General features: G+C 62.5%; 1 protein-coding gene across 2 annotated transcripts in view; it reads left to right on the top strand.

Moving 5' to 3' along the window:
• Positions 1-22,650, top strand: part of ULK1 (unc-51 like autophagy activating kinase 1) — a 28,650-nt gene extending 6,000 nt beyond the window's left edge. Inside the window, exons 4-28 of one of the 2 annotated variants that reach the window (XM_032168250.2) lie at positions 6,156-6,188; positions 6,759-6,795; positions 7,930-8,103; positions 8,185-8,258; positions 8,409-8,510; positions 9,048-9,106; positions 9,192-9,274; positions 9,522-9,572; positions 9,975-10,063; positions 11,207-11,354; positions 12,469-12,529; positions 13,364-13,453; positions 13,986-14,111; positions 14,648-14,796; positions 14,900-14,986; positions 15,471-15,739; positions 15,939-16,132; positions 16,494-16,603; positions 16,890-17,033; positions 17,981-18,165; positions 18,448-18,620; positions 18,713-18,831; positions 19,173-19,330; positions 20,595-20,730; positions 20,810-22,650. In XM_032168250.2, coding sequence (XP_032024141.1) covers positions 6,156-6,188; positions 6,759-6,795; positions 7,930-8,103; positions 8,185-8,258; positions 8,409-8,510; positions 9,048-9,106; positions 9,192-9,274; positions 9,522-9,572; positions 9,975-10,063; positions 11,207-11,354; positions 12,469-12,529; positions 13,364-13,453; positions 13,986-14,111; positions 14,648-14,796; positions 14,900-14,986; positions 15,471-15,739; positions 15,939-16,132; positions 16,494-16,603; positions 16,890-17,033; positions 17,981-18,165; positions 18,448-18,620; positions 18,713-18,831; positions 19,173-19,330; positions 20,595-20,730; positions 20,810-20,865 — 2,907 coding nt within the window. In that variant the 3' untranslated portion in view covers positions 20,866-22,650. The remainder of the gene's footprint in view (positions 1-6,155; positions 6,189-6,758; positions 6,796-7,929; positions 8,104-8,184; positions 8,259-8,408; positions 8,511-9,047; positions 9,107-9,191; positions 9,275-9,521; positions 9,573-9,974; positions 10,064-11,206; positions 11,355-12,468; positions 12,530-13,363; positions 13,454-13,985; positions 14,112-14,647; positions 14,797-14,899; positions 14,987-15,470; positions 15,740-15,938; positions 16,133-16,493; positions 16,604-16,889; positions 17,034-17,980; positions 18,166-18,447; positions 18,621-18,712; positions 18,832-19,172; positions 19,331-20,594; positions 20,731-20,809) is intronic. The other variant, XM_032168251.2, reaches the window with a different exon arrangement.

Genomic DNA, 22,650 nt, shown 5'->3' with positions numbered 1-22,650 from the left:
CAGGCAGTTCTGGAATTACCTCCAAAGTTGTGTATATCTTTTTTTTTTTTTTAACTTTTAAAATCTTGGGATAAGACTGGGCATGGTGGCTCACGCCTGTAATCCCAGCACTTTGGGAGGCCGAGATGGGCGGATCACCTGAGGTCAGGAGTTTTTTTTTTTTTTTGAGACAGAGTCTCGCTCTGTCACCCAGGCTGGAGTGCAGTGGCGCGATCTCGGCTCACTGCAAGCTCCGCCTCCCGGGTTCACGCCATTCTCCTGCCTCAGCCTCTTCGAGTAGCTGGGACTACAGGCGCCCGCCACCACGCCCGGCTAATTTTTTGTATTTTTAGTAGAGACGGGGTCTCACCGTGGTCTCGATCTCCTGACCTCGTGATCCGCCCGCCTCGGCCTCCCAAAGTGCTGGGATTACAAGCGTGAGCCACCGCGCCCGGCACAAGCGTGAGCCACCGCGCCCGGCGAGGTCAGGAGTTCAAGACCAGCCTGGCCAACATGGCAAAACCCTGTCTCTACTAAAAGTACAAAAATTAGCCGGGTGTGGTGGTGGGCGCCTATAGTCCCAGCTACTTGTGAGGCTGAGGCAGGGGAATCGCTTGAACCTGGGAGGTAGAGGTTGCAGTGAGCTGAGCTTGTGCCACTGCACTCCAGCCTGCGCGACAGCGAGACTCATCTCAAAAAAAAAAAAAAAAAAAAAAAAAAATCGTGGGATAAAAATACTGGAAAGTGCAAAACAGATGAGAAGATGCACCACAACAGGCCCTGTGTGGCGTAGCAAGCGCCAGCCCAAAGCCATGCCCGCGTCCCAGGCTGCTCTCCTCCCTCCTATCCAGGGCACATCCATCCTCCTGTGTGCCCCCTCCTCCTCTGCTTTCTCATTCTTCACGTGAGCCAGCTCCTGGTTCCCACACGCTCCCTTTGCCACATGCTGACTTTAAGCCTGGAGGTGGGATGTCAGCCGTAGGTTTGAGGGGTGCTGTGTCTCCGTGGGTGACAGGAGTTGGTTTTTGTTTCTGCTCGGTACCCCGTTGTGGGACTGTCACCTGGTATCAGTATCTGTCCGCGATGCCTGGGGGTCGGGTCTCAGCCGCCTGAAGGACAGAGCTGCTAGGAACAGTTTTTACTGCGGTGTGCGCCAACTAGGATGGCCGGGTCTCGGGAGGAATGTGTGCAGTTGGCATCTTCCTGAGGGTCTCCGCAGCTCACAGCCCCCCACCCCCCCACTCACACTGGGATTATTTCCTGCTTTTTCCAAGCAAGGTCATGCCCTCAGAAGGGTCGGGCCACCCACCCCTGCCTCACTGCATCTAGGGACCTGCCTCAACCCCCTGCGGCTGACTCCCGGATTGTCCAGACCCCCAGGCCCAGCAGGCAGGAGGCTGCAGAGGTCAGCCTGGGCTGCAGCCCCAGGAGGCCCACACACAATGGGTGGCTGCAGGTGGTTGGTTCCCCAGGGCCAGAGGGTGGCGCTTCCTTCTTAGGGTGGAGCTGGCATCCCTTCCCTTTTGGGAGCTGTCCAGGAACCCCGCCTGGGGGTGCAGAGTGGTTCTGTCCAGCCACAGCTGTGGCTTTTGCCACTTTCTGGAGCCAGCTCTGGAGGTGTGAACTAGGTCAGTGCCTGCTCACCAGGCCCAGCCCAGGATCACCAGACAAGAGTAGGGCTGGCAGAGGGTTGGAGCCTGGATCCTATTAAGTAAAGCACCTTAGCACCCCAGGGGTGGGGCAGCCTCCTACGTGCCCAGACACCCGTGCCAGGCTGCCCGGGACACCTGGCTCTGGCCGGCCGTGGGTGGGTGTGTGCAGGGTGTGGGGGCCAGCCTGCCTGGGGAGTGCTGTCCCAGGTCCCTCAGGCATGCTGCCTGGAGACAGTGGGGTGTTGATATTGCTGTCTTTTTGAAGTGTTCTGAGCCTCAGATGCACGTGTTGGGACTTTTCAGGGACAGCCCTGTGGAATGGTCAGCAGCTGTTCCGTTTCCTCCCTTTAAATAGGCGACAAGGTGGGACCCACCTCCTGGGGTGGGGGTGATGGTGCAGGGAGCCTGGTGTGTTTGATTAGGGCATGGGCGGTGTGGCCACAGCTGTGTGTGTCACCACGGGATGGACCCCCGGACCCTGTCTTGGGAGGCGAGCTGCTCTGCCTGGGTGGCCGGTTTCCTTCCCTGGAGCCCAGGGAGGCAGCTGTGGCCCTTTCTGGTGTCTTAACTGGGTGGCTTGATGCTGGGACCTTGCCTGGTCCCCACTCCCCAGGGTAGCTTGTGAAAACCAAATGTAGCTGCAAGGCAGAGGTGGAACCCGATGCCCTGTGTGGGTTCTGGGTGGGCCCAGGGGAGGTCAGCTGTGGCCAGTGAGGCTGTGCTCTCACCTGACCCTCCTCAAGAGCCCTAGAGAGAGTCGCTGCCGGTGGGAAGGGTGGCAGGCCCAGCTGGGGGCCCCCGTCGGGGGGGTGTTGTGGCACAGGGCCTGGGCCTGCAGCTGCCCTGGAGGAGCTTCCCTAGCCCTGGCAGGGGGTGGTCCTGGGCTTGTTTGTCCTCATTCCTCATCCCTGACTCTGCCAGCATTGGAGACAGCAAGGCTAGGCCCTTCCAGGGACACAGAGGGTTACTGGCTTGGCATTTGCACTGGCAGAGTGGGGACGGGACTCCAGCCCACCTGCTTGGACTGTCCTGCCATTTTCCAGCCTGGGCACGCCCCCCAATCTCTGGGGCCTCGGTGTGCTCGTATGGGAAGTGGGCTGGTTGTGGCCTGCTGCCTGGGCTCCTACGCGGGAAAGGCCCTGGTGTGCCCCGATGCCCAGCTCAGGGAGTTGGATGCCCACAGCCTGAGGGCCTGTGTGAAGCTGTCATCTGTCCCAGGGGAGTTGGGAATACCCGAATGCCTGTGGTGAGGTGGATGCCCCCACCCTACCCTGCAGCCCCACCCACACTGGCCCTGAGTCCCCTGCTGGAGAGGACCTTTTAGGAGAGAGGCTGAGCATGGGCCAGGTTTCTGCAAGCAACCATTTGAAGTATAGGGAAGAGCCTGGAGGTGCTTCAGTCCCACAGCCCCCTGCCCACTCCCTCCTGGGAGTTGGTGCCCCCTGAGGTTTTGGGGACACAGGAGGGTGGCCAGCACAGGAGGGTGGCCAGCACAGTGGGGAGGGAGGAAGGTGACCTAGGGGGTGACATCTGTGACTCTGGGGCAAGGCCAGGGGTCTAGACATGTCAGTAGTGAGGTGGTTTCCAGCACCCGTGAGGCCAGTGTGGCTGGAGGGATGGCAGGGCCAGGTGCCCTGGGTAGGGGTGTTGGGGACCCTGGCTGGAGTGTGGGCAGCATATGGGGTGGGGGAAGAGCCTCCTTGCCAGGGTCCTGTGGGCCAGTCACTGGTGCCACAGGGGTCTCCCTGGTGGGCCTCTGCCTTTCTTTGTGAGACAGGTCTCATTCTGTCACCCATCCTGGAGTGCAGTGGCATGATCTCCCGGCTCACTGTAGCTGTGGCCTCCCGGGCCTAAAGCCATCCTCCCACCTCAGTCCTGAGTAGCTGGGACTACAGGCGTGCACTGTCACACCTGGATAATTTTTGTATTTTTTTGTAGAGATGGGGTTTTGCTATGTTGCCCAGGCTGGTCTCAAACTCCTGGGCTCAGGCGATCCTCTTGGCTTGGCCTCCCAATATGCTGGGATGACAGGCATGAGCCACCGTACCTGGCCAGGCCTTTGCCTTCCTAGGGGTGAGAGGTGGCTGCCTTAGTGTTTGGGGATGGGAGGAGGCTACAGGGCTTCAGTTAGCACGCCCTGCCCAGAGGGAGCTCCTGTCGCATACAGCCCGGTCCTGGGTGAGTGGCTGGGGGATGGGGTGCTAGGCTCCTGCTCTGCACACGTGGGTGTTCCCCCAGGATACCTCTGACTTTGACACATCCCTGCTTGTCCTGGCTTTGCTGGTGGGTTTGGAGCTCTGATGAGCAGATCAGGTCTTAGGGAGCCCCTGGCTCTGTGATCCAGGGCAGGTGGCCCCCAGAGAGGAGAGGAGAAATGTGGACACCTATGGGCACTCACTGGAGGGGCTGTGGGGAGGGTAATGGTGGGCCCAGGTCAGGGAGTGGGCATTGCCGTCCTGAAGTTATTTCTGGGTCTAGCTTCGTCTCCCCCTTCTTCCTGGGTTCTGCCTGGAGCTGTCCCTGCAGTCCCTCTTGCTCCATCCTGTGCCCTGTGTGGATTGTTTCTCCCCACAGCTGCTGGGAGCCCTGGGCTCCCCACGTGCTCGCCCTGGGCTCCCCACATGCTCTTCCTGGGCAGGCAGGTGAGGCCAGGTGGGGCTCGGGGTGCACAGGCTGTGTGTGGGGTGGGCTGAGGCCTGCTTCGTGGACAGGTCCCACCTTCTCTAGACTGTGCCTGGGTTTCTGGGTCTCCCTCTGGCCTGGCCCTGCAGTGTCTGTGGATCCTGGGGTTGCTTCCTGAGCAGCATCGGCCTTAGCCTCCCTAAAGGCACCCTCTCCTGAGCCTGTCCCTGCTCAGCATCCAGCCCACAGCTCCTCTGCGGGGGCAGCTCTGGGGCACGGGCTTCTCGCGTTTATGAAGCAGGCATCACCCAGTGGCTTTGTGGCTGTCCCCCCACCAGGGGTGCCTTCTGATTGGTCGGGGCCTCCTGGGACTGGGGGCTGAGCAGGGGTCCTGTGTGGGACCCGGCTCCCACAGGCACTGAGAGGTGTTCCTCCTGCAGACCCCCTCCAGACACGGCTCCCCTTTGCTTTGAGAGAGCTTGGGTTCACTCAGGGGTAGAAGTGGGACGGCCCTACAACAGGTGTGGACTCGCTTCCCTGCACGCACCTAGAGCATGTGGATGTGTACAGGGCAGAGGGAGGGGGCTTTGTGTGGGAAGGGCTTCCTCCTGTTCTGAGGCCCTGAGTCAGGTGTGTGGGGTCCGCGCTCCTCCAGCCCAGCCTGCCCGGTTTGATGTGGCTTCCTGGGCCTCACTCTCCTTGTCTGTGAAACAGGGGTGATGAGGACTCATCCCTGTGGCTGCGAGGAGTGAGTGGTGGGCCACAGGGAGGCTCCCAGTCCCAGGTGAGGGTGTACGCACGCTGGCCGTTGGGGTGTGTGCTGTGTCTGCACCGGTGGCTCACTCTGAGTTTCATGGGGGCAGGCAAGGGTGGGTGCCGGTGGCACCCCCGGTCAGGTCTGTGTCTGAGCTGAGGGCTGAGCAGCTGCTGGTCAGGTCTTGTTGGCCCAGCAGTGGAGGGGGTGGCTGAGACGCCTCTGACCGAAAGCATTGGGGCGAGGGGTGGCAGCCTGAGCTGCAGCCAGGTTGGGGTAGGGCAGCTGGAGGCCTGCAGGCCTCTGCGTCAACCTGGCAGCGCCAACCTGCAATCTGTTGGCGTCTTCTTTTTTTTTTTTTTTTTTGAGATGGAGTCTCACTCTGTCACCCAGGCTGGAGTGCAATGGCACAGTCTCGGCTCACTGCAGCCTTCTCCTCCCGGGTTCAAGCGATTTTCCTGCCTTAGCCTCCTGAGTAGCTGGGATTACAGGCACGCGCCACCCCGCCCGGCTAATTTTAGTATTTTAATAGAGATGGGGTTTCACCATGTTGGTCAGGCTGGTCTTGAACTGCTGACCTCATGATCCACCTGCTTTGGCCTCCCAAAGTGTTGGGATTACAGGTGTGAGCCACTGCACCTGTTTAAGTTTTGTATTTTTAGTAGAGACGGGGTTTCACCACGTTGGCCAGGCAGGTCTCAAACTGCTGACCTTGTGATCCACCCACCTTGGCCTCCCACAGTGCTGGGATTGCAGGTGTGAGCCACTGCCACCATCCCGGTTGGTGTCTTTGATCCTGGGCTGAGGAGCTGAGAAGTTTCTGTGGCCTGAGGGTCACACACACCTGCCCACACACCTGGCCTTCACCCTTCCTGCTAGGGCGTATGTCCTCTGCCAGGAGTTGTTGCTCGTATAGGGAGACCAGGGGCCTTTGCCTTGATCAGATGGAGACCTGGATGGCCACAAAACAGAACACACCCACCTACAAAGCACGTGGCCCACAGATGTCCTCGTCTCCCGGCCGCTGGCTGACCAGCTAAGTCCTGGCACTGCAGGGACTGCCCAGGCCGAATTGGGGCTGAGCCAGACTCCCTGCAGTGGGGACCGGTGGCACTGGGACCTCTCACAGCCTCTTTTCTGTCTTGCAGGAAATGGCTAATTCTGTCTACCTGGTTATGGAGGTGAGTGCCTTGTGGTGCCAGGACAAGTGCAGGCTGATGGCCATTGCCCTGGGAGCCCCAGAGGGAGGGACATGGCCCGGGGGAGGGTGATGAGCACCTTTTCTTTTTTTTTTCTGGGATGGAGTCTCACTGTCGCCCAGGCTGGAGTGCAGTGCTGCGATCTCAGCTCACTGCAACCTCCGCCTCCGGGTTCAAGCAATCCTCCTGCCTCAGCCTCCCGAGTAGCTGGGATTACAAGTGTGTGCCACCACGCCCGGCTAATTTTTGTACTTTATTAGTAGAGATGGGGTTTCGCCACGTTGGCCAGGCTGGTCTTGAACTCCTGACTTCAAGCGATCTGCCCACCTTGGCCTCCCAAAGTGCTGGGATTACAGGAGTGAGCTGCCACGCCTGCTGAGTATCACTATTGATGTCTTCCAGCAGGGACTGTGGGGACACCCTCCCTGGGGTGGGCAGGTGCCCAAGGACTCAGGGAGTACTGTCCAAGTGTGAGGGATGGGGAGGCTGGGCAGGGCTGAGAGGTGGGCCCTGGTCCCTGCTGCAGCCTCACGCGTGTCTGGTCTTTTGCAGTACTGCAACGGTGGGGACCTGGCGGACTACCTGCACAGTGAGTGCACAGCTGCGCCACATGGGCTGCCAGCCGGTCCCACAGGGCCCGCACCCAGGGCCAACCTGGCCCAGCCTGGGAGGCAACCTGGCTCAAGTGGGTCCTTGGCTGATTGTGAGATTGGCTCTTTCTTGTCCCCTTGGGCCTCCTGAGGGGATGCAGGGGGCTGAGCTGCTCCTGGCTGTTAAGGATGCAGTCCCTCTGCTTGCCTCCCCCTTGCTTGGGGAGACAGCTGTGACCAGAATAGCCAAGGCCTCTGGTCAAATGAGGTCGCGGGAGTCGCACAAACAAGGAGCGGGGGCTGTTGTCTTCATAGTGTGGCTGGAAGGCGGCTCTTGGCCCACCCAAAGTTGAGCCCTGTGGCGGATGGGAGGAGGATGTGCTGCATGGGGCCGGGCAGGGCAGAGGGAAGGACAGCAGGTGGGCGGCCGCGCCCTTCTGTTCCCAGGCTCCCTGGGTGGGGGTCCGGGCCACAGTGCCGGCGGGCGTGGGGGTGGGTGGGGCGCCGGCGGCCTCTTGGGGGTGTCCTGAGGGTCTGGAGGTGGCACTGGGACAGTTCCGGGGACTTGGGCCTGAGCACCCGGGAGCCGGCAGGACTGCGCAAACGCCGGCTCAGCCCCGCGTCGCCCTCACAGTGCTGGGGCGTGAGTGCGGGGCTGGTAGATGGGCAGGAGCCTCTGGCCCCCTCGCCTCGCCCCACGCGGGGAGGACCCCACAGTCCAAGCCTGGGAGACACACGCTGAGGCCGCGCATAGCGGAGACTGGGGCTGCGGGGCGGGTCGGGCTGCGCGCGGCTGGCCCCTGTCTGGATGCCGGGAAGAGGGGCAGGAGCGGGACCCGGGCGGAACCGCGGCGGCACTGAGGCTGGGCGGCGGCGGCCTCCCGTCTCTGGAGCAGCTGCAGCCCGGGGCTGAGTGGTGGAGCCGGCGCAACAGGCTCTGCGCAGGAGCTTCAGGTGCGCCCTGGTCTCGGCGGCCCGTGGTGGCTCGTGCCCCTCCTGACCCGGGGTTTCCTCCCGGCCTGCGGCCCTGCCTGGCGCTCTCCATCCGTGTGGCGGGACCGGCCTGGCTGCGCGGGACTCACCCTTGGGGGAGGAAACAGGGCCCCCAGGCACTGAGCCGCCTCTCCCCGCAGCCATGCGCACGCTGAGCGAGGACACCATCAGGCTCTTCCTGCAGCAGATCGCGGGCGCCATGCGGCTTCTGCACAGCAAGGGCATCATCCACCGCGACCTGAAGCCGCAGAACATCCTGCTGTCCAACCCCGCCGGCCGCCGCGCCAACCCCAACAGCATCCGCGTCAAGATCGGTCAGCCCGCGGGCAGGCAGGCGGGCCCGGCGGGGAGGGGCTCCGGGGCCGGCGCCCGTCCTGATGCGTCTCTTCCCGCAGCTGACTTTGGCTTCGCGCGGTACCTCCAGAGCAACATGATGGCGGCCACACTCTGCGGCTCCCCCATGTACATGGTGTGTTCACCTTGGCCGGGCTGTGCCGGGTGGGCGCCTCGCTGTGCTTGCTGGTTGGCTGGGGTGTGGTGGGCTCTGCTCTGGCCTGGCGGGCACCTTCTGTGGTTGGCGTGCGGGGGCCTCACACTGACCCAACTTCTGGTCCTGCAGGCCCCCGAGGTCATCATGTCCCAGCACTACGACGGGAAGGCGGACCTGTGGAGCATCGGCACCATCGTCTACCAGTGCCTGACGGGGAAGGCGCCCTTCCAGGTAACTGGGCTTGGCCCTGCTCCCCACGCCGCACCGTCAGTGCAAGTGTCCGCCAGCTGCGGTCAGATGCCCCCTGCGAGCCCTGCCGGTGCCCCACGGGCTCCCCTCGGGTCCTGGCTGGCGGGGCGGGCGTCCAGGGGTCCAGTGGGGAAGGGGCCTCGGTGTCCCCCAGGGAGGGCAGCGCCGCCGGCGGTGACTGGGAGCTGCCCCCGGCGAGGCCTCCCTCGCCTGTCTGGTCGCCTGTCTGGTCGCCTGTCTGGTTGCCTGCCTGGTCAGAGGTGAGGGCAGCGCCGGGGCCGAGTGGGTGAGGGTTGGGAGGCCGCATTCTGGGGGGTGGACACCCCGAGAGACCGTCGGCACCCCCTCCCCGCCCCCATGCTCGCACCTCCAGCAGCAAACAGCGGCGCCAGCGCCCGGTGTCCCCCGGGCTTCGCAGCGTCTGGGGCAGGGGCCGACTGGGGACGAACGCACCGAGACCCCGTGGGCTGGTCCCGCTCGGCCCCAGCCCTGGCAGTCAGGCTGTCCCCGTCCCCGCAGGCCAGCAGCCCCCAGGACCTGCGCCTGTTCTACGAGAAGAACAAGACGTTGGTCCCCACGTAAGCACCCTCCCGCCTTCCCTTCCCTTCCCCCGCGGGCTCCGGCCCCGCAGGCCCTGCTCACACCAGCCTCCTCTTGCTCCAGCGTCCCCCGGGAGACCTCGGCCCCACTGCGGCAGCTGCTCCTGGCCCTGCTGCAGCGCAACCACAAGGACCGCATGGACTTCGGTGAGCACCCACCAGGGGCGCAGCTGGAGTCCCCTACCCTCCCTCCTTGCATTTGCTGATGTGAGCAGGGCCCACCCGCTTCACACCCAGCCCCATGTGCACACTGCCCTTTCCACAAGCCAAGCGCAGGCAGGGGCTCCACCTCCACCCCGGCAGGTGCCCAGTGCGCGGCTGGAGCTCAGGCCATGGGGAGGCGGGGGCCCGGGGTCAGAGCTGGGGTCCTCCTGAGGCCTCCTTCCTCCTGCAGATGAGTTTTTCCATCACCCTTTCCTGGACGCCAGCCCCTCGGTCAGGAAATGTGAGTTTCTGTGGGTCCTGGGGCTCCGGATGGGCCCTGCACCCCTTCCTCCCTGGGTCTGGTTAGGCACTGAGTGTGGGGCAGAGAGAGCAGGTCTTGAGCTGCGGCCAGCTCCCAGGGAGGGCAGGACACCCGGCTCCTTGCTCTGCTGCAGCGGGGACCCCAAGGCCAGAGGTTCGCGTGGTGCAGCAGGCTTGGGATGGGGATGGGGTGTTGGAGGGGCTGCTGTTGCCCTGTGACAGTCATAGGGTGGCCCAGGAGGGAGCCTCCCTCCTTCCTGCTGGTCGGGGTGTAGCGGGAAGTGGAGGGGATATGGTTGAGCTTGTCCAGTCCGTGGGTTGGCTCGAGGATGAGGAGGAGACAGGAGGATGGCCCAGACTGACCTATGCATGTTTATCTCAGCCCCACCTGTGCCTGTGCCCTCGTACCCAAGCTCGGGGTCCGGCAGTAGCTCCAGCAGCAGCTCCACCTCCCACCTGGCCTCCCCGCCGGTGAGTTGCCGCCCCAGGGGCCTGACAGCTTCTCCCTCCACTCAGCAGTCAGGGGCTCCAGCCCTGGGCCCCCGCGGGGACGTGCTGTGACTTCTGTTGTCTGTGTGAGTCACAAAAGACATGGATGAGTTCGTTCTGTCAGATGTTGAAGCCCCACAAACCGGCGACGGCCCCTCCCAACACCCACAGCCCTCAGGTCCCAGAGGCCGACAGGGCGGCTGTTTGGTGTGGTCCTGTCTTTGGTTTTGTGCTGACGCACACAGAAGCAGCGTGTGGCCTTGGCCCACTGACACCTGTACCCCTGGCCTCCCTCGTGTCTTCCACTGGACTCACAGCCTGAGTAGGGTTGTAGGGTGATGGCCCCACATGATGGTGGCACTCCTTGTGTGACATGGGAGGGGTCTGCAGAGCACCTGAGTTGGCCATGAACCCCCGTCCCTCCATCCACCTGACCTGGAGCCTGGCTCTCGGGCCTGGTGTTGTGGCTGGTGGTGATGAGTTCATGTCTGGGCTCTCCTGGTCTGGCCCCCTGCTCTGTGACCAGGGAGCGTTCCTCTGACCTTGGTTGTCTGCCTGTATCATGGCCGGAAGCTCAGACGTGGTGAGGGGAGCATGGCAGCGCCGTGCTGTAGGGAGCTGTGGCATCCGCAGAGCTCCCCTGGGGCACTTGGGGCTTTAGCCACCACCGCACGGATGGTGTGCGCTGGGCCTTAGCATGGTGCTGGCCTCAGAGCAGGGCCCACCGGAGTGGCAGCCTCTCCACTGGACACGCCTTCCATGGTACCTCGTTCTCTTGGCTATGCCGATGGAAAAGTGAGGTGCAGAGGGCAGGTGGTGGACAACTCCCCAAAACAGGGCCTCCCAGAGCTTCTGGGAGCTGAGGGCTTCAACCCACCCAGGCTGCATGGGGGGAGTGGCTCCTCGGGGGTTCTGTCCCTGCGAGGTCAAAGCCAGCCTTTGAGTGGAGTCCTCTGGAAGTACAGAGGAGAGCGGAGCACAGGAAGAAAGGTGTGCCCAGCCCTTCTCAGCCCCAGCCCCCCGATCTTTACTGGGGCTCTGGGCCATCCCAGAGGAGGGGGAATTTGCTCTCCTGAGTGTCTAGGTCCCTCAGACCTGCTCACCAGCCCCTCCGTTGACTCTCAGTCCCTGGGTGAGATGCAGCAGCTGCAGAAGACACTGACCTCCCCGGCTGACACCGCTGGCTTCCTGCACAGCTCCCGGGACTCTGGTGGCAGCAAGGACTCCTCCTGTGACACAGACGACTTCGTCATGGTCCCTGCGCAGTTTCCAGGTCAGGGGGCATGCTGGGCTTGGAGGTGACGCCTCAGGTGCGGCGGGGGCAGTGCATTGCATGTGTTGGATGCACCGTGTGTAGCCCGTCTCCACTTATGGGCAGTTAGGATGGGCCCCTGGGAGCCACCAGCATCAGCTCAGCTTGGTTGGGGAGGCCGCGTCTGTTAAAAGCACTCCTGGAATCAAAGCCGGGTCCTCCTAGTGGTCAGTAGGAGGTCGGAGGCCATAGGCCTGGTCTCCTCAGACAGTGCTGCTCTTCGGATGGGTGGGGGCCGCTCACCTCATGCCCCTCCCCTGCCATGTACCCCAACCTTGTTTCTCAGTAGCTCTTGTTGCCTCCACACCCCGCAGGTGGGTTTATTCCTTGGCTTTTGGGGAACCCCCCCTCCATAATGGCCAGGGGCTGCCCACGTGTTTGTTGAATAAAGGTGCCTAAACTTTTGGAGCAGGCCTGGGGTCTGTGGCTCCTCCGAAGGCCCTGCACTCTGTCCCTGGCTGTCCCAAAGCTTCTGGAGGTCTGGGTTGGCACTGGTCCCCGTGTCTGCCAGGGACACAATGACTCATGCAGAGCCCTCCGCATCTCCCATCAGCATGGCTCCTGCGGGGGTGGTGAGGCCTGAGCCAAGCCCCAGACAGACCCGGGGAGGGCCTTGGTCGTTTGCCAGCTGTCAGGGCAACAGGAAGACGGACACCAGGGGTAGGGCAGAGCCTCCTTGGGGGCGGGAACCTGGGTATTCCTGGAGGGGGTTGGGCCCAGACTTAGGGCTGTAGATGCCTGACCTCCCCTGCCCATCCAGGAGTTAGCTGAAGGCTGGGGGGCAGGGCCCCAGGGGTCTCTGGGGCTGAGGACACAGGAGACAGGAAGCGCACAGTCCAAGTGGGGATAAGCGGGGGCAGGCAGCGCTCTGGTCTCCCGGAACTGGCCTGGGGCTGGCAGGGAGGATGCAGTCTGGACCGTACCACCCAGGCTCTGCACCCTGCAAGGCCGCTGTACAAGCTGAGGCCCCTGCAAGGTGGAGCATGTGTGGGGATCCAGCAGAGAGCCTCAGTGGGGTGGAGTGGCCCTGGGCAGGCAGCAAGGACTCCAGGCCCAGCCTTGTCTCCCCCTGCAGGTGACCTGGTGGCTGAGGCGCCCAGTGCCAAACCCCCGCCGGACAGCCTGATGTGCAGTGGGTGAGCCCCCATCCTTTACCTCTGTATTTTAGGGGAGAGAAACTGTGGCCTTGAAAGTGGCCCATGTTATCCCTGCCTGGAGTCATCAGGCCATTGGGGGAGGGCTGAGACTGCCATGTCCACTGCAGGCAGGGGCTAGTGGGGCACAGGGCGGGCTGAGCTCTGTGCTGCATGTGGCTTGAAAATGCCCTCGGCCGCCGGGCGCGGTGGCTCACGCCTATATCCCAGCACTTTGGGAGGCTGAGGCGGGCGGATCACAAGGTCAGGAGATCGAGACCACCCTGGCTAACATGGTGGAACCCTGTCTCTACCAAAAATACAAAAAAACTTAGCCGGGCATGGTGGCAGGTGCCTGTAGTCCCAGCTACTCGGGAGGCTGAGGCAGGAGAATGCGTGAACCAGGAGGCGGAGCTTGCAGTGAGCCAAGATTGCACCACTGCACTCCAGCCTGGGCGACAGAGCGAGACTCCGTCTCAAAAAAAAAAAAGAAAATGCCATTGGCCCGTGGTGGCTCACGCCTGTAATCCCAACACTTTGGGAGGCCGAGGCGGGTGGATCACGAGGTCAGGAGATTGAGACCATCCTGGCCAACATGGTGAAACCCCATCTCTACTAACAACAACAACAAAAAAAAATGCAAAAAATTAGCCAGGTGTGGTGGTGCATGCCTGTAGTCCCAGCTACTCAGGAGGCTGAGGCAGGAGAAGAGCTTGAACCCGGGAGGCAGAAGTTGCAGTGAGCCGAGATCGTGCCACTGCACTGCAGCCTGGGCAACAGTGAGACTGTCTCAAAAAAAAAAACAAAAATGCCCTTGGCCTCCCTTCTGCTCCACAGGAGTTCACTGGTGGCCTCTGCGGGCTTGGAGAGCCACGGCCGGACCCCATCTCCATCCCCACCCTGCAGTAGCTCCCCCAGTCCCTCAGGGTAAGCAGGGCCCCAGGCTGGGTGGATGGGGCTGTGAACAGTCCCCCAGCTGGAGGTTGGGCTTCCTGTGTGTCGCAGCCAGCCCCAGCCTGCTGTGTCCAGAGGCCCCTGCCTTCTTCTCCCAGGCCTTGCAGGACTGCGGGGTCTGCTGGGTCGTCCTAAAGAAGGGACTATAGTGGGAGGAGCATTGACAGGAGTAGGTGAATGAGGAAACCAACCAGGGACGCCAGGGCCAGCACAGTCCTGTCGCAAGCCCTGAGCCTGTAGGGCCCGGAATGGCCAGGGCCCCGGCCAAGGTGGCCTCCCACTGGTTGGGTGCAGACTGGGAGTCCAGGTGGGGTGCAGGTGCCACAGTGCTGGTGTGTGTAGAGGCACGGAAGCCGGCTCTTTTCAGACCTGGCATGGGGCTCAGGGTGGCCTCTGTCCTAGCTAGGAAGTCTGGGCCTAGACTTTCTTCTGGTGCCCCAGCTCCGTGACCTCAGCTTCTTGTGACCCCAGTGTCTGTCATGATCCTGACCTCTCTCCACCACAGCCGGGCTGGCCCGTTCTCCAGCAGCAGGTGCGGCGCCTCTGTCCCCATTCCAGTCCCCACGCAGGTGCAGAACTACCAGCGCATTGAGCGAAACCTGCAGTCACCCACCCAGTTCCAAACACCTCGGTGAGTGTGGAGCCCCCAGGTAGCCAGGCGTGGCTGGGGCCTTGTGTGGCAGGAGCCCTTCCACGGCTCCCATAGAGGGACAGGGTCGTCATCCATGTGCAGTTGTGCAGGCTGTGCACTGCATAACTCAGCACCACCATTTACTTTGTTGATGTCTCGGGTTTCTAGAGTTATGTTGACAGTTTTCTGATCAGTAAAATCTCTCTAGTTTATAAAATCAATATTGACTTTGGCCAGTTTTAACAAACAGAAGTAAATGGTGGGAGGAAAGGGTACCTTTCTTTGAACTCACAGAAGGCTGTGTGGGCCAGTGGGTGTCTGGCAGGGGATGGAGACTTTAGGGTGAGGGTGCCTTGGGTTGGCGCCGTGGGCAGGAATGCTAAGGGGCCAACTCCTCCCACACACCCACTGTGTGGCCGGTTACCTGGACAGAATGCAGCAGAGGATGAGCCATCTGTCAGCACTGTAGCCACTTGGCGTGGCGTGGGGTCCTGGGCTGCTGGGGCCTCCCCTCCTAATACCTGCCTTGTTCCCAGGTCCTCTGCCGTCCGCAGGTCAGGCAGCACCAGCCCCCTGGGCTTTGCAAGGGCCAGCCCCTCACCCCCTGCCCACGCTGAGCATGGAGGCATCCTGGCCAGGAAGATGTCTCCGGGTGGAGGCCGGCCCTACACGCCATCCCCTCAAGGTGCGCCTGCAGGCTGGGGCCTGGGAAGGGGCGTCTGTAGGCGGTGGGCGAGGAGGCTGTCTCTGTCCCAGCTGGACCCTGACAGATCTCTGTTTTCCCCAAGTTGGAACCATCCCTGAGCGGCCAGGCTGGAGTGGGACGCCCTCCCTACAGGGAGCTGAGATGCGGGGTGGCAGGTCCCCTCGTCCAGGTGGGTGCAGTCCGGAGTGGGGAGGGGTGCTAGGCTGACCTCCTTTGCTCACGTTGTCATCCTGGTCTAAAGCCCTTGCTTTTTTCCAAGTGAAAAGGAGTGGGAAGGAAACTCGTGGAACAGAAGCCAACTGCCTCTCCAGCTCCTGGCTGTGTGAGCTGGGGCAGGTTTCTTATCCCCTCTGTGCCAGTCTTCTGTGCTGGCTGGGGGTCAGGTTTAAGAGTGGCACCTCAGCTACTCGGGAGGCTGAGGCAGGAGAATCGCTTGAACCTGGGAGGCAGAGGTTGCAGTGAGCCAAGATCACACCACTGTACTCCAGCCTGAACGACAGGGCGAGACTTCGTCTCAAAAAAAAAAAAAAAAAAAAAAAAAGAGTGGGGCCTTAGAGTGCGTCTACCCCAAGGGGCCTCCGCGTGGCAGCAGTGGGGCCTAGGGCTGGGCCGCTGGACCGGAAGGTCGTGACGAGGCGTGTCTCTCTCTCTAGGCTCCTCTGCACCCGAGCACTCTACCCGCACTCCTGGGCTGGGCTGCCGCCTGCACAGCGCCCCCAACCTGTCTGACTTGCACGTCGTCCGCCCCAAGCTGCCCAAACCTCCCACGGACCCCCTGGGAGCCGTGTTCAGCCCACCACAGGCCAGCCCTCCCCAGCCGTCCCACGGGCTGCAGTCCTGCCGGAACCTGCGGGGCTCACCCAAGCTGCCCGACTTCCTGCAGCGAAACCCCCTGCCCCCCATCCTGGGCTCCCCTACCAAGGTAATGGGCACTGCCATGTGTGCAGGGGCACAGAGCCCTGGGGAAGATGGGTGGGAGCGGCCAGTCCTGAACAAAGACGGAGGAAGGCAGCTCTGTAGCTTTTGACCCCCGCCTGGGCTCGTGCTCAGGCCACTCCCACATGCCTTGCCGGTTCCTGCAGACCTGCGGGGCAGACTTCACCCCATCTCTGTCCTCCTAGGCTGTGCCCTCCTTCGACTTCCCAAAGACCCCCAGCTCCCAGAACCTGCTGGCCCTCCTAGCCCGGCAGGGCGTGGTGATGACGCCCCCTCGAAACCGGACGCTGCCCGACCTCTCTGAGGTGGGACCCTTCCACGGTCAGCCGCTGGGCCCTGGCCTGCGGCCAGGCGAGGACCCCAAGGGTCCCTTTGGCCGGTGAGTTGAGGGGACAGGCCTTGGATGGGCTTCTGAGGGGCTGCCCCTTTCCCCTGCATTGTTCTGCTGTGTACTTCTTGGGGGTAGAACAGGAAAAGGCCAGCCTTGCCCTTATGTGGGTGCCCAGTGTGGCTGGGTGCCAGAGAGCCTGGCCCACCTATGGCTGGCCCTAGACCCCCGGCAGGTCCCCATTCTGGGCCTCGTCATGCCCGCCTGTAAGCTGGGGTGACAGGAGCGCCTGCCTCTCGAGGTGGGCCAGGGGACCGTGCATCATGTGTGTCTGGCCTGCAGAGGGACCTCTTGAGGTCCAGTTAGGGTGGGGTGGGCCAGGCACCTAGCACAGCCCTGCACCCTCCCGTAGGTCTTTCAGCACCAGCCGCCTCACTGACCTGCTCCTTAAGGCGGCGTTTGGGACACAAGCCCCGGACCCGGGCAGCACAGAGAGCCTGCAGGAGAAGCCCATGGAGATCGGTGTGTGGGTGGGTGGGGCTCGGAGGCTGTGGGATGGGGGTTGGGTGGGGCTCGGAGGCTCTGGGTGGGGCCCGGAGGCTGTGGGGGGGGGGGTGGGGGGGGGCTCGGGGGCTGTGGGGGGGGGGTCGGGTGCAGCTTGGAGGCTGTGGGTGGGGCTCAGAGGCTGTGGGATGGGGGTCGGGTGGGGCTCGGAGGCCGTGGGAGGAGGGTCGAGTGGGGTTCGGAGGCTGTGGGTGGGGGTCGGGGGGCAGCCGGGATGCTCCTGAGCCCTTCCTTGCTCTCCCAGCACCCTCAGCTGGCTTTGGAGGGAGCCTGCACCCAGGAGCCCGTGCTGGGGGTGCCAGCAGCCCCTCCCCCGTAGTCTTCACCGTGGGCTCTCCCCCGAGCGGGAGCACGCCGCCCCAGGGCCCCCGCACCAGGATGTTCTCAGGTGAGGGCTGGCTAGGCTGAGGCCCTGTCCCTTTTGGGGTGGTGGCAGCACCCTAGAGGAGGGGGGCATCCTTTAACTCGGGTCACTGGTCTACGGCCCCCCAGAGCCCAGGGGTGCCTGAGGAAGCAGCTCAGGCCCCTGAGAAACCCATGCTCTGTCTCCCCATCTGCAAAATGGACGTGGTTCTGGTACCCGCCCCTCAGGGCACCCCTGCCATTCGACCTGTGAGTGATAGGTGCTCATTCCCATTTATCCCCAAAACACGAGCTGAGCAGGGACGGCGTCTGGATCGTGGCCTCCTTGCCCAGCTGCCGTCGGCTGTGCCATGTTGGTCAGGAGTCGCCCTGATGAGCACAGGCCGTGCAGACAGGCGTGCCCCTCAGTTCCCCAGCCAGTGGCGCGTGGGGATGCTCTGGGCCTGGGGCCTGGCTGGGTCCCCACTGTGGGTTCTGCCTGGGGAGGGGCGGGCTTGTGGGCGTCTGGTTCTGGCCAGCGGCTGCCATCGCTGAGGTCACCTGCCAGCCCCATAAGCGAGGGTGGGGGACTGCCTTGCCTCTGAGGTCCTTTTGGCCCTCGGGCCCACCTGTGGGGCACAGTAGCACACCAGGCCACCCACCTACCCCATTCCAGACAGTGGCAGCTGCCCTCCTCCCAGGCAGATCTGGGCTGGGGGTTGGGATACCCAGAGGGTCCCTTGATGGGCACCGCAGCCCTTGGCCTGAGGTGGGGAGCTGGGGACCTGGGGACCTGGGGGTTGTGGTGAGTGGCAAGAGGTTGAGGAGGGGCTCTAGGGGCCTGCTGTGCTTCTCCTGTTAGAGCATTGGGATGTAACAGGGTGTAAACCGAGGCAGAGGCACATTGGGCCCTGGAGGTGTGGGAGTCTGTGGGGGATGGGGGCCACGCTGTCTGCTGGTCCTGGTGTGCCCCTCACCGCCCTCTCCCTGCAGTGGGCTCCACTGGCTCTGCTGGCTCTTCTGCCCGCCACCTGGTGCCTGGGGCCTGCAGCGAGGCCCCAGCCCCTGAGCTCCCTGCTCTAGGACACGGCTGCAGCTTTGCCGACCCCATTGCTGCGAACCTGGAGGGTGCTGTGACCTTCGAGGCCCCCGACCTCCCTGAGGAGACCCTCATGGAGGTGAGGGCTGGAGTGAGCAAAGGTTCCCATTCTGGCTGGAGGGTGTGTGGGGTGTAGGGTGTGTGGGGTGTAGGGTGTGTGGGGTGTAGGGTGTGTGGGGTGTAGGGTGTGTGGGGTGTAGGGTGTGTGGGGTGTCGGGTGTGGCACATCCCAGCTGCCCGGGCTGCAGCAGGGGAGGGGACCCTGCCCTGCCTCCCCAAGGCGTCATCAGTGAGTCTCAAGGGAGACAAGCCCCTTCCAAGCCCGGGCAGCATGTGCCACCCTGACGGCCACTTTCTGCAGCAAGAGCACACCGAGATCCTGCGTGGTCTGCGCTTCACGCTGCTGTTCGTGCAGCACGTCTTGGAGATTGCAGCCCTGAAGGGCAGCGCCAGCGAGGCGGCCGGGGGCCCTGAGTACCAGCTGCAGGAGAGCGTGGTGGCCGATCAGATCAGCCTGCTGAGCCGAGAATGGGGGTGGGTGCCGCCAGGGCTGGGGTGGGGTGGGGCGGGTGGTGGCCTGGGGCCCAGGACCAACCTGCCTCCTCTGATCTGCCTGCCGCCCCCAGCTTCGCGGAACAGCTGGTGCTGTACCTGAAGGTGGCCGAGCTACTGTCCTCCGGCCTTCAGACTGCCATCGACCAGATCCGGGCTGGCAAGCTCTGCCTGTCGTCCACCGTGAAGCAGGGTGAGTGCTGCGACTGCTCAGCCCACATGCTGGGTTGGGGAGGAAGCCCACCTTGCAACTGTCCGGGTGACAGAATGACAGGGAGGCTGCTTGAGTAGGCCCTTGTGCAAAGGTGCAAAGGCCTTGGGGCCTGACCCAGTGTGCAGAGCACAGAGGCCGTGGGGTCGGATGGCACCCAGGACAAGGTGCAGAGCCTGGCCACACACTGAAGGCCACGGGGAGCCAGGGCTGTGGCAGGGAGGGAAGGGACGTGCTCGCTCAGTGCACAGGGCAGATCATGGCCACTCCAGCCCTGCCCCGTGTCTGCTGCACCCTGAGCTGACCACCGTCGTCGTTTGCAGTGGTGCGCAGGCTGAATGAGCTGTACAAGGCCAGCGTGGTGTCCTGCCAGGGCCTGAGCCTGCGGCTGCAGCGCTTCTTCCTGGACAAGCAGCGGCTCCTGGACCGCATCCACAGCATCACTGCCGAGAGGCTCATCTTCAGCCATGCTGTGCAGATGGTACGGGACAGACAGATGCCAGTGGGGCAGGGGCCAGGAACTTCCAGGCCGGCGGTCTCCACTGGGAGGGGATCTTGATGCCCACAGCTTGGTGAGACTTTAGGGGGTGTCACTTCTAGAGGTCTTGAAATGACAGCATTATGCCCCCCCAGCCTCCTGCAGGCGCCCACAGCTCGGCTGGTGCATCCTTGATTGTACGGGTGCCGTGGCCCATGTGCGTCCTGCCATGCCTCGCCCCGACTCAGTTTCCCCAGTTGTAAAATGAGAGACTTGGTCTTCAGGCCTCGTAGTCAGGTGTCAGCCTCCAGAAGAAGCACCTGGTCCCGGACAACCTGCCTGGAAGTGTGGTGCACTCAGGTGGTACCGCGGGCACGAACTCCCTGCTTGGGTTCTGAAGAGCTCCCTCTGCCTCTGAGGTGGGGCCCCTTTTTAATTTTTTTTATTTTTTATTTTTTTAAGAGAGGGTCTTGCACTGTTGCCCAGGCTGAAGTGTAGTGCAGCCGCTAACTCCTGGGCTCAAGCGATCCTCTTGCCTCAGCTTCCCAAGACGCTGGGTATTACAGGCAAAAACTCATGAGTGCCTGAGTCTCCTTTTTTAAGAAAATTTATGGCCGGGTGCGGTGGCTCACGCTTGTAATCCCAGCACTTTGGGAGGCCGAGGCGGGCGGATCACGAGGTCAGGAGATCGAGACCACGGTGAAACCCCGTCTCTACCAAAAATACAAAAAATTAGCCGGGCGTGGTGGCGGGCGCCTGTAGTCCGAGCTACTCGGGAGGCTGAGGCAGGAGAATGGTGTGAACCCGGGAGGCGGAGCTTGCAGTGAGCCGAGATTGTGCCACTGCACTCCAGCCTGGGTGACAGAGCAAGACTCCGTCTCAGAAAAAAAAAAAGAAAGAAAATTTATGCATGTAGTAAAAATCCAGTCTGAACAAACAGGGGAAAAGTCAGCCTCCCTCCTGCCCCCGCTTCCTCCCCAGGCAGGCCAGGCAGCAGCAGTAATGACACTGACTGAGCAGCGGGCACTCTGCTGTCCTGGGGCTGGGCTGACAGCACTGGCCAGGGTCCTCTGGTTCCAGGCAGCGTCTCCCCTTGGCCCTGTGACCATCCCCTCTGCACAGCAGGCTGCACCAGCACTTATGTCCCCACGTCACTGCCCTGAGCGCCTGTCTGCCACCCCTGGGCCACTGCCGTGGGTGCAGGGCAGCCCTTGCTGGGAGGGAGGGGGGTGAGCTGGCCCTGTCCAGCCTCTGTCCTCGCCCCCAGGTGCAGTCGGCTGCCCTGGATGAGATGTTCCAGCACCGTGAGGGCTGCGTCCCGCGCTACCACAAGGCCCTGCTGCTCCTGGAGGGGCTGCAGCACATGCTCTCGGACCAGGCTGACATCGAGAACGTCGCCAAGTGTGAGTGTGCGAGGCTGGGCTGGGGGCTGGGGGCTGGGGGCTCTGGGCGTCTCCCTCATGCTCCCCTCTCCCTCCACAGGCAAACTATGCATTGAGCGGAGACTCTCGGCGCTGCTGACTGGCATCTGTGCCTGACCTTTCTGGCCTGGCTGGGCCCCCGGTCCTGCCGAGCCCTGCGGGGTGGGCTCTGTGTGCTGGCTGGACTCCTCGGGACAAGCCCATGGCGCTGATCGCTGGTGCTGAGCCCTGCCCCGGGCCCCACGGACAGTCAGCCTGCCGGCCTCCCTGCAGCTCACGGGGCAGAACCAGCACATCTGGAGCCACACAGCTTGGGGGTGTCTCCCATCTTTTACAGGTGGGGATCACAGAATTTCTGCCCCTCCTGCTGCCTGGCACAGCAGGCGTGGGTGCCACCACCCTCTAGCCCCAGGGCAGCCCCGGAGGACAGGCAGGGGCCTGAGACCGCTGCCGACTCAAAGCCAAAGCGAGCTCCTGCTTAGGGCGGGTCAGTAGGCACTGTGCCCAGGACGAGCCTGCGGCCTCGGCGTCCCCCAGTCTCCAGGAGCCTCTCCCTCCGAGATACCCACCCAGCTTTGTCAATCACCCAAGCACTTTATGCAGATAGAGACAGAACCTGGACCTCACCAGGGACTGCTGGGCAGCGATTCCTGGCAGTGGCCTGGTGTTTGTACATACACATATGCGGACACATGCAAGGGCCCCCAAGCCTGAGCACCGGACCACGTTGCTGCCCAGGTCTGGACCTCAAGGGGAGAACTGGCTCCGGCAGGAGTGGGGCCCTGCGCTAGAGGCAGAGGCAGTTCTTTGTTCAAGCGTTCCTCTAGGGACCGGCAGCAGAGGCACCGTGTTCTCTCAGCCCTGGATACGTCTTGTAATCTTTCACACTTTATTCCTAAAATGTGTCTTATTTTTATGCAGCTCATTTTTTCTTGAAAGAAGAAAACTTACAGGTGTTTAAGAATTGGTTTTGGGAGGACGAGGACTGGGCCGGGTTAGAGGCAGATGGCGCAGGGGTGTGTGGCAGGAGGGTGAGGCTGCTTTGCACACCTGTGTCAGTGGCTGTCCCCTGCCGCCCCTCCCTGTGGCAGCAGCAGGACAGGTGTGTGCCCAGCACCCTCTCCACCTGGGCCTGGGGGCAGATGAGGGGAATACTTCATGCAAAGAAAAAAGTAACGTGCAAAAGCTCCCCGTCCAGCTTTGACAGTCAGTTTTGAAGTCAGCTCCTCGGCAGGGCAGGCCTGATGACAGCCCTGTCCCTCCCTGCCTCTGCCTTGCCCAGGGCTACTGAGGGTGTCCACAGAGGGGCCTGCCTTCCGGATTCCAGGCGGGCATGCGCTGCAAACCCCGCCTGGGCCTCCCTTGGTCTGCCCAGCCCTCGGTCAGCCCTGCCTGAATCAGTAGATACTTGAACGAGTCCCCAGTCTGCGGGAGGCAGCAGTGGGGCCATGGACCCATGTGGGGGGTTCCAGGGTCACACGCCACATAACAGACAAAAATACACACACGTGTGTTTTTATTTGCAATACTTGAAATATTGCCACTGTGCTTGGACTTAGAAGAAGAAAATCCCCGTGACTTCTTCCTCATCACCTTGATGGCTTTATTCTCACCTTGTGGGGCATGTTAGTATTTATTGCTTCATGGCCGACTGGAATCCTGAGTCCTGGGAAGCTGGCATTGCGGGGATCTTGCCCGGCGTCCTGGTCCTCTTGCTTCCATCGCGGCCGCGTGTGCGTGTGTCCAAGCAGGTCCTGGGCGCCTCAACTGCTGCCCCTGGTTGAATGTTCTCTTGATAGTGCTGGACCCTTTGTCTATTTTAAAGCAAATTTTGTGTGATTTCCTGCCCTTTGCGTTATATTGTGTAATATCAATTTAAGGAAATAAACCTTTGGAATTGTT

This window comes from Hylobates moloch, unplaced genomic scaffold (genome assembly GCF_009828535.3).
Source record: "Hylobates moloch isolate HMO894 unplaced genomic scaffold, HMol_V3 SCAFFOLD_12, whole genome shotgun sequence".
NCBI lineage: Eukaryota > Metazoa > Chordata > Mammalia > Primates > Hylobatidae > Hylobates > Hylobates moloch.
Note: the sequence above shows the minus strand (reverse complement) of the source record. Positions and strands in the feature narration are given on the sequence as shown.